Source organism: Aptenodytes forsteri, unplaced genomic scaffold (genome assembly GCF_000699145.1).
Source record: "Aptenodytes forsteri isolate BGI_AS27 unplaced genomic scaffold, ASM69914v1 Scaffold390, whole genome shotgun sequence".
Classification (NCBI taxonomy): Eukaryota; Metazoa; Chordata; class Aves; order Sphenisciformes; family Spheniscidae; genus Aptenodytes; species Aptenodytes forsteri.
The window spans coordinates 24,419-34,252 of NW_008795631.1; the positions used below are offsets into that span (position 1 = coordinate 24,419).

The 9,834-nt window shown below is 53.3% G+C and overlaps 2 protein-coding genes across 3 annotated transcripts in view; both read right to left on the reverse strand.

The window, feature by feature from the left end:
• PGLS (6-phosphogluconolactonase) overlaps positions 1-69 on the reverse strand; it is a 2,479-nt gene extending 2,410 nt beyond the window's left edge. The window contains exon 1 of the mRNA XM_019472896.1: positions 34-69. Coding sequence (XP_019328441.1) covers positions 34-69 — 36 coding nt within the window. The remainder of the gene's footprint in view (positions 1-33) is intronic.
• Positions 26-8,756, reverse strand: SLC27A1 (solute carrier family 27 member 1). 2 transcript variants are annotated; one of them, XM_009282465.2, is made up of 11 exons: positions 7,508-8,756; positions 6,259-6,420; positions 5,137-5,206; positions 4,943-5,034; positions 4,703-4,812; positions 3,621-3,830; positions 3,182-3,245; positions 2,812-2,949; positions 2,173-2,337; positions 1,404-1,550; positions 26-804 (listed from the first exon to the last, which is right to left on the reverse strand). In XM_009282465.2, exons 1-11 carry the CDS (start codon positions 7,827-7,829, stop codon positions 647-649), a joined length of 1,638 nt encoding a protein of 545 aa, XP_009280740.1. In that variant the 5' UTR covers positions 7,830-8,756; the 3' UTR covers positions 26-646. The 2 variants fall into 2 exon arrangements, with proteins under 2 accessions (XP_009280740.1, XP_009280738.1); XM_009282463.2 differs by having other exon boundaries at positions 3,182-3,308; positions 7,508-8,753.
• Between the last annotated feature and the right edge of the window lie 1,078 nt (positions 8,757-9,834).

Consider the following 9,834-nt stretch of genomic DNA (forward strand, 5'->3'; position numbering starts at 1 on the left):
GTAAGGAGGGAGGCGGAGGCGGGCTGAGCTCACACACAGCTTTACACCGTTACTCGCTTTTTCCACCATCTAAGCACAAACTCACCGCCGGCCTCAGGCGCCGGCCCCCCAGGCGGAGGGGAACCCCGGGGCTGTCCCCACCACAGGGAGGGTAAACCCGAAGGCCGCTCCCCCTCCACCACAGATCCCATCAAAATCTTCTTTTTTTTTGTTTTTTTTTAACGTCCTCATATCCCCAGCCCTAAGGGCAGGGCCTGCGGGTAGTTAAAACGTGACCTAACGCCAAGTGAGGTTAAAAAAAAAAATCATCTAAGTGAGCAAAGTTGGGAGACGGAGCGGAGAGACGCCCCCGCCGGGCACGGGTATCTCCGTGAATAAATATGGCCATCGCCCTCCTCCCTCTGCGGGTAGCGGTTACAAAAATACTCTCTCTAGAGGCGTAGGGGGGGGCGTTAATGGGACGTCAGCGCTCAGGGAGGGAGCGGGTGACGGGTTAATGTGCTTTTAGGGGAGGGAGACGCCGCGGGAGGCGCTTCCCTGCTGGTGATTCACTGCGGTAAGGACCTCGCAGGAACCCATCGCTTCCCGCGAGCCTCGGCCCTCCGATTAGTCATCGTTTTCCTCCAAAAGGCTGAATCCGACCGGATCATAAAGCGGCTTTTCCAGAACAAATCCTCTCATAAAGGCATTCATCCAGGGGAACGTATTTTCCCAACTTTAGATCCAGAAAATACAAGCGATCTGAGGTTTGGTGGGGGTCGAATCCTTCCCTCTGTAAGCGGGTTTTCTGAATCTTAAACGTACCTTCAAAAAGAGAAAACAAAACATTAAGAATACTTGGCGTCAGAAAGCCCGCTTCAGCATCAGAGCGAGGAGGAAGCGTCACGGGTGGCGTTTCATTTCTACCTCACGGTTTTGCCTAAGAATTTTAGCAACTCGAAGCTCGTTAACTCTCCCCATCGTTACCGGAGTTCTGACATAAACCTCGCGCAATTTTTTTTTTTTTTTTTTCTTTTTTTTTTTTGCTCCTCCTCAGGCCCGGGCTGGTGAAAGGACCCGGTAAAATTCCTGGGAAACCGAAAACAGAAAACGCAGCAGCCGAAGAGGGGCCGCCTTGGCCCCTTTAGTCGTGCTGGAACAGAGCCCCGGGAAGGGCAACGGACAGCGTACGAGAGAGTTCGAGGGCAGACGTTCCTGTAGGGAGAGACCTTTTCCGTAAGGGCCTGGAACTACCTGGTTTCTTGTTTAAGACTTAACTACAATCACCGTTTGTTACTAGCGGTACTTCCGCGCCTGCCGTACTCGGGGGGTTGGGGTGTTATTTCGCCCTGAAGGAGGGGGAAACGCTTCCGAGCTCCTTTCGGGATCTGACCTTCCCCGGAGAGCAGCCGGATCCCCGATACCTGTGGTGTCAACCTGGGGTAGGAGCCGGAGAAAGACGGGCCGGGCGTAGGAAGGCAACACCTTCTGCAGCTCCCGGTACAGGACGTTGGGGTTGACTTTAGCTTTGGGATCCGCGATCGCCGCCATCCCGGCTTTGCCCTCCACCCCTGAAACAGAAGAGCGCAGCTGGGGCGGAGACGGCGGAAGCACGCAACGTTTAACGGATGCAAGCGCGGGTATTTCCTCCCGTGCCTCTTCAAGGCGAAGCGCAAACGCGCCGAGGAGAACCCAGCCCAACCCCAGAGGCTCCCAGTCCGCTGCCAACGCGTTCCCCTCACCGCTAACCCGATTCCGGTTTTCATCGGGTTTCTCTCACATACGCCCTGACAAAAATTCAGGGCAAAGTGCCACGACGGGCGCCTTTCCGGCCAACGCGCGCGCGACCGCTCGGTTCCCGTCCTTGTGCCCCCCCCTCAGCGCCCCCCCTTCCTGGATTACTTGAAGATCTAAGGGCTGGCACGCACCCCAAGAGCTTCTGCAAAGCTCGCGTCGTAAAAACCTTCCTTTTTAAGACGCAAAGAGAGATTCCGCTACTGGATCTCCTTATTTCTGCTGCTCAGAATAAGGGCGTCAAACTCCGCCGCCTGACTCTGTCATCCCTTTTCATTTTTGGGGTGCCTGGTTACAATAGAGGCGACCGATTTCTACCCGTTCGGACACAGATCTGGTACGTTTGCCCAATATTTGCCTTTCTCCCTAAATCCCGAGAGCTCCGACTCGACGTTTTACCTGGCACTTCCACTCCGTACACTGCAACGTCCGTCTGGTTGAGGATGTGACTCAACGTCCCTTCCACCTCCGTGGTAGAGACGTTCTCTCCTCGCCATCGGAAGGTGTCCCCGCTGCGATCTTTGAAGTACATGTAACCGAGTTCGTCCATCACCAACACATCTCCTGGGAGGGGGAGAGGAGACATCAAAAACCACCCCAGGACTCAAGTTCGTTAGCGCCCGGGACTGCCTTAAGGCCCTCTCGCCCAGCGCCGCGCTGTTTTCTCCCCAGGGAAGCGCAGAACTGCCTCGGTGACTTCCCACCACCGTGCGCCGCATCTCCTCGTTACGGGAGACGGGCAGCAGCAGGAAAAGGACGGGGAAAAGAATCTCTCCCTCTTTGAAATGTCAATTTTTATTTATTTTTTTTTTTTTTTAATTAAATGCAGAGCAGCTCAACAGCCGGCAACTGCAAAACGCCAACACACCTGTTCGTAGAATCACTTAGGTTGGAGAAGACCTTTAAGATCATCGATTCCTCTCAATTTTCCTCTCAAATTTCCTTCTCAATGTTTTTCCCCTCTCAAAACCCCCCCAGATTTAGGTCTCTCGAGACCACCTTCGCACGAGGAACGTCTGCAGTCCGTACCGACAGTACCTGAAAGGTACGCCTGGTCCCCTTTCCGAAGCACGTTGTAAGCGATCTTCTTGTTGGTGGCGCTCTCGCTGACGTAGCCGTCGAACCGACGCAGGGGATCCTGTTGATTTATCTGACCGACGAGCAACCCCGGCTCTCCTGCAGGAAAACGGGATCAACGCAAGATGACGCCGACACTTCACGACGAGCTCGGCTTTGTGCCCGCCAAAAAGACGTTCAGTTGCTGAACTGATCCATCTTTGGAGGAGAGGACCGGAAGGGAAAACCCTCTACACGGCACTAGAAACCCCGTAAACCAGCCAGAGCTTATTAGATACGTATTTGGTTTAGGACAAAAAGGTGCCATCGATTTGTTCGGGTTAACGCTCACCTGGGCGACAGGGGATACACAGCCCACCGGAATCCCGGATCAGCTCCATCGTGTCCTCGTTCACCTTCACCAAGCGAATGGGATAAACGCCGGGCAAAATCCGACTGTTGAAGCCACAGGCGCCGACCTTCCAAAGGACAGGGAGAAAGAAAAACAAACCAACAAACCCCAAAGGGCTGAAGAGAACGGCTTGGGTTTTGCGCTACCGCTTTCCGGGAATTCTCTGATCTTTCCTCCCTTTCCATTTAACTGGCAAATTCACCCCAAAACGTAAAGGTTCCCCCCCCCCCCCCGCCCTTTGTCACGCCACCCCTCGTTACCAATCTAGCTCCCTGCCATCCCCTTGCGAGAGGACTCGGAGGAGTCAGAGAAGCCAGCAGCGCTTTCTCTCCTTCCCGCGCGCCCCTCCCAGCCCCCGCGGTACCCTCTTCCTCCTCACCTTCCCGTCCAAGTTGGCAATGCTGCAGTTGCACTCCGTGGCTCCGTAGAACTCGCCGACCTGCTTAATTCGGAAGCGCTTTGTGAAGTCCTCCCATATGGTGGGTCTCAAACCATTGCCCACCGCCAGCCGCACGCAGTGTTGGGTTTCTGACTCTCGGACCGGCTGGTTCAGAAGATACCTGCAGATTTCCCCGATATACTGAATAATCTGAAGCAGTAAACACAAAAACATAGCTCAGGCTTCAGGTTACCCTTACAACGCCCCGGAAAAAGCCGACCACGAGGCCACCGGTGTCAGCGCACCTCGTGGAGCTAGACACGTCAGGCATTTTAATAAACTCCGAGGTTTTGCAAGTTCAAGTTGGGATTTCTCGCCACAAAAAAAAACAAAACCCAAACCAGGCAAAAGTAAAACAGTTATTGCCCTCCGGAACCCGCCCCAGGCGAAGGTAAAACAGTTATTGCCCTCCGGAACCCGCGGGTTAGCACCAGAAAAGAGCACAGGAGGGATCCCTCAGCGTGGCTGGAGATACTCGCATAAAGAAAAACCCTCGTGCTTTACTAGGTGACTGAGAGACCTCTAGAAAGGTTAGGGGAACGAGCCGTCGACCATGAACCAACGGAGCCGGAGCGGAGATCCAATTACCGGCTATAAATACTGCTGGTGGGGGAAGGGCAAGACAAACACCAGGCAGGAGAAAGGGCTGCTTAAATTAGAAGGTAACGTTGACATAAACCCAAAAAGATGTTTATTGGCTGTGAACTGCCAAGGGAATGCCTCTGCAGAGATTCCTAACGCGGATGAATTCTGGCAGAGCTTTCCTGCAACAGTAAGGGATGGAAACTTGCGTTTTAAAAGCTGGTCTCGACAACCTTACAAAGAGGAAGCAGGAGAAGACGGATGAAAGACCTTTTCTAAAGCCCTGCACGCCTAAAGCGGCACTGGCAATTGGAAAACGCCACGGCGCAGGCACCTCGATACCCGACAAGGGACGGGGAGTTATCTGGAGATCAATAATTAGGCGGTGAACCTGGCGCTCTCGAGTTGAGCACCGAAGATAGCGACCGCCGGGCCCTCACCGTGCATCTGTATTTCACGCAGTCGTCCCAGAAGCGACTGGCCGAGAACTTCTTCCTGATCACCACGGTGAGGCCGTGGATTAGACACTGGCCAACTCCCATGATGTTACCTGGAAAACAAGGATCACGGGGATAGCTCCGACCGCCCTGGGTCCGTTCACTCACAAGGGACACGCGAAGGAGCAGGCACAGGGGGGTGGCCGACGCCTCACCTCCGCCCCCGAGAAGGAGGAGGCTTACCTGCAGAATGATAGAGCGGGAGGCAGTTGTAGAGGACGTCCTCCGGGCACATTTTGTAGGCGTAGTAACCGAAGGCAGCGATGCGGTAGTACCTGCGAGAACCGAGCGCACGCTAAGCGAGCGAGACGGGTAAAGCTTGGGGTTTGGCGACGTGAAACGCGCCTCAAGAGGGAGGTGCCTCCTCGGGTCCTCACCTGCTGTGCACCACAATGGCAGCTTTGGGCATTCCCGTCGTTCCTGACGTGTAGATATAGAAGAGCCGATCTAGAGGAATGGAAACAGGCGTCAGGCAGACCATTCTCAACTGCCTGAGAAAGTCCCCGCAGGGTTTGTTTTGTGTTTTAGGCTTCGTTCCCAGCGGCTGAGGAACGGCTTCGAAATGGTGACAGCACAGGGGACAGCGAGCTGCGAAGGCCGACTCCACAAACGTGGAGTTGCAGCCCGACGGAGAATCTGCGTGTTGACCGTAACGGTAAACACAGGAACAGCGTAACGAAGAGCTTGCAGAGCTCCGAGGACACGACCTGTGTACCTTTACGCAAATTGTCCTGGGACTAGATTAGCTCTCCAGGTCAGACATTAATTCCAAATCGATCGAGAAGAAAGGTCTCAACCTGCGCCTGACGGTAGGGCAGGTATCTATAGCTCTACGATTAAAAAAATATAATCTAAAGGAAAAGCCTCTTAGCAGCATCGTTCCTCCTACTGTAAGCAAAGTACCAAAACGGAGTCTCACGCCTCAGGGATCTCAGATACGCTCAGTTGTCTTAAAGCACGAAATACAGACTGGAGGCCAGTCAGCATCTTCCTTTCTCTCTCTCCTGAATCCCAAACCCACCAACACTCATCCCGGCCGCAGGCAAGGAAAGACTTTAATTACACCCGAGTCAGCTGCGGGGGAAGGTAAAATGGGCCGTTACACGCTACAGAGGGATCAGACGGACTCGCGGAGCTAGGGAAGCACGGGGTAAGTCCCGGCAGGCCAGCTGCTTCACCCCACAGGCATTCCAGGGGCTATGCTCCTGTAACGGAAGAGTTGTCCTTGGGAAGGCACCAGTCTCCCTCCCTCAGGTACTAAACGCGTTAGTCAGGTAAAGCTCGGGAGTCTCAGACAATGAGAAACTTAACCCAGAGTACCCTGGAACCAGGACTTCCCCCCCCCCCCCCCCTTCTTCTCCCCCCTCCTTTCTTCTATTTGTGAGCCCAAACTGGGTTGATTTAATCCCTCCACCTTGCTTGGTTTTCTCGTTTTGCTGTCACCTAGCCCAGCTCTCGCACACATCGCGGTGAGAAACAAAAGTCGTCGCTAAAATTACCATCTAAACCTTTGGCTGGAATCTGAGTCGGGAGCGATCTCGGTGCGGTACTCAGAAGAGGATCAAGATGTCTGGTCTCCACAGGAACGACATTCGGGTTATAGTCGCCGGAGCAGAACTTTGCCATGTTCTTCCCCAACATCCCATTCACTTCCGATATTGCTGCAAGACAAAGCAAGTCGCTTTTGCAACAAACACAACGCTCTAGGCAGCGGCAAAAATAACCTGTGAAACATCCTGTTGTGCCCCAAACCCACGGAAGGACCTGAAGAACGGCTTTAAACTAAACGGGGGTAGATTTAGACTAGATAGAAGGAAGAAATTGTTTACGCTGAGGGTGGTGAAACACTGGAAGAGGTTGCCCAGAGAGGTGGGGGATGCCCCATCCCTGGAAACATTCCAGGTCAGGCTGGACGGGGCTCTGAGCAACCTGATCTAGTTGAAGATGTCCCTGCCCGCGGCAGGGGGTTGGACTAGATGACCTTTAGAGGTCCCCTCCAACCCAAACCGTTCTGTGATTCTAAGAACCAGGGACTCCTTTAAGATACTTACGTCACACCCGTCCAGATAACACCCGCATCAGTGCGGTCAGACTGACCTGGGTCCAGCAAAAACCCTAACAAAAAAGCCAAACCTACACCAAATTGCCTCTCCCCGTGACCCACCACGCCATGGTCTTCAAATGATCTGCAGTGGTTTCAAGGAGATGATTCAGAATAATAAACCACCAGATCTAAAAATAACCGTCGGAACAGGGTTCATTGGAGAAGCGGGGATGCATTTAAAACCAGCATCCACTGAGGAACCTATCCTGCGGCCGAAAGCACGGCATTAAGCAAGGAGTATTCACAGAGGGAAAAGAGAAAAACAAGCCCTGCGGCAGGAAAACACGCCTTGCGGCACGTATCGCCGCTTCTCGACGAAGCGCAAGGCTCCCCATGCAGCGCCTCCAGATCCAACGAAACAAAGGCAAATCAGCGAGCCCCGTCTGGGCACCACGAAACCAGGAAGACGCCGGCAGATGAAACCGAGCTACCGACCGCTCTACTCAAAACACCGCTCCTCTTTTAGCCTCAGATACTAACTGAGCCCTTCTGCCTTTTGTAATCAGGAGATTTGCCATCTCCCCTAGCTTTTAATACGGCCAGCTGCCGTTTTGGTTTTAGTTTACTCGATCTCTGCCTTGTTCAGGCCCAAGCGAACAGCTCACGAGCTGCCCGTAAGGCGTACGAACGCCCAGGTGAGTCACCTGAAGACAGCTCCCCTCCGAAGATCACGGCTTTCGCACCCGAAGTCGTCACGCAGTAAACCAGAGAATCCAAGCGCAAATTGAAGTTGATCAGAGCCGCTTCAATGCCGATTTTTGCCATCCCTAGCCAGAGGCCAACGAACTCGGGGCGGCTCTCCATGAAGATGGCGATGACGTCCCCCAGCCGGAAGCCTTGCTGGTAGAAGTAGTTAGCCACGGCGTTGGAGTACTCATCCAGCCTCCTGAAGGTCCACTGCTCACCAGTGGCTTCGTAAATCAGGGCCACTTTGTCGGGGTGCCTGCGGACAACATCCTGGAACATCTTGGGGATGGTGCTTTTGGCTTTTTGATGCCTTCGCAACTTGTACTTGACTCGTAACAGCACCGAGAGGCCGCTGCAGCAAAGAAAGAGCGTAACAAGTTAATTTTCAGCACAATTTCCGAATCAGAAGGGACGTGGGCAGGAGACACGTGCTCCACGTGAGCGTCCCGCTGGCATCCCCCTGTCCTTGGACAGCTGAAGCGTTACCCTGAAACTGGAACTTGGAATCACTGCTGCTCTACAGAAAGCGACGGCTGTTTTAACGTTATGGCAAAGAAACGGCCTACAGCAACTGTTCCGGTACTTTCCACGCTATAAACCACAGGGAATCCCATCTTCACATTGATAGCAATTCAAACAGGCCCACAGAACACATTAAAGAGGGCAGATTACATCTTTTAACGACGTCTTCTGCCGTCCTAAAAAGAAGGACTTTGCAACCACTGCTTTTACCCAGAAAAGAAGCAAAACGTACTTCAACGTGGGAAGCGTCTTTCTTGCCGGGACATTTTGCAGCATCTTTGTGCCATTTCACACAATTGCACCCCTCAGGATCCAAAAGCATTTAAACGAGAGAGACAACCCGACCCTTTGACAAGAGCGCGTGGCCTCGGCTTCAAGAAAACAAAGCCAAAGGCTTCCCCCTTTCACCCGCGAGACGAGAGGACTGCCGGCGTGCTGCTCGCAGGCGCGTTTTCCCGTGAGTCAGTCTCTGCCGCAGTCCTGGGACGATAGGAAGCGAGGCTATCTAAATACTACCAGGCCGAAGCCATAGATTTTAATAGTAATTAATAAATAATAACAATAATTCTTGGACAGCAAGCTCCTTTAAAGATGGTGGTGCCTTATGAAGAAAAGAATTGCCGCCTCTGTGGGTATTTGATACCACGAAGAGCAACTACTCGATAAAAGAACAAACCAGACTGCTCTAACGGGGCTTTTTTCTTTTTTTTTTGCCTTCTGTAACATACATAATTATTTTAAGTCTCCAAGGCAGCAGCTGCAAGTTAAACCTCGACACGGTTCAAGCTTGATGGCAGCAAAAGTTGGTGTCTGAACTTCAACTGTCTCACGTTGTCCCGGAGGAAGCTATCTTTAGAGGCGCGTTGGCTCTCTTGCTTTGGCTATCAGTTAGATACAAAAATAAATTCAATGAAGTACACTACCATAACGCCACCACCAAAACGAGGACAGCAGGTCTGGGTGCGCGAAATGGATCCCGTTTCCCTCCCAGAGGTAGGAAGATGGAGGCGGTATTTTTCCACCATTAAAATAGGAAATTGTTGCACAACAAGGGTTTGGAAGAATCCCCAGAAACTTGAAAGGTCATTTAATATTAGCACTTAAAAACCCCCGCAACTCTCACGACTGAACGTCAAGAGCAGGAGCCTCGCTCAGCAAAGCCTCGCAGAAGGGGGAAGGGTGCGCTTCAGAGACAAGTTGTTGGCAACGGTCAGGCCGAGCTGGGCTTTCACGGTGACCTTACACCGCGCCGTGCCAAACGCAGAACAGAGGAGCCTTTTCACTGCTGAGCTGCACTTTCCAGATACTTAAAGGGCTTTATTCTGCCCAGTTTATTTTCTGTCATTATTCCCAGCTTGCCGGGCAATCGGGAGGAAACAGCCCTTCAAAGTGCAGTGACAGCCACGGCGAAGCTGGCAATCGCAGCAGCCCTAAATCCTCTGGAAATAAAGGCACATCCTCACGGAGGCCTAAAAACCGCCGAACTAAATGCGACGGCCTCCCAGGAGATGGGGAAGCTGCTGGAGACTTACCGCTCTTGACGCCGCGAGCCCCTAGTTCGGACTAGGCATTTTAAGATGGATCTACCCTCTTTTTAAGCTCAGGGGGTGTAGCGGCAGGCATCACCCCGCGACTCCTTCCACGGGTGAACCGCGGCGTGCGTCCCGCGAGCGTCCCGCAGCCGTTCGCTCGCTCCCTTTGAGGCCGAGCCTTTCCAACCGCCCCCTGCGCGCCGGCAGGGCGGACGGGGCCGCTGGCCGCG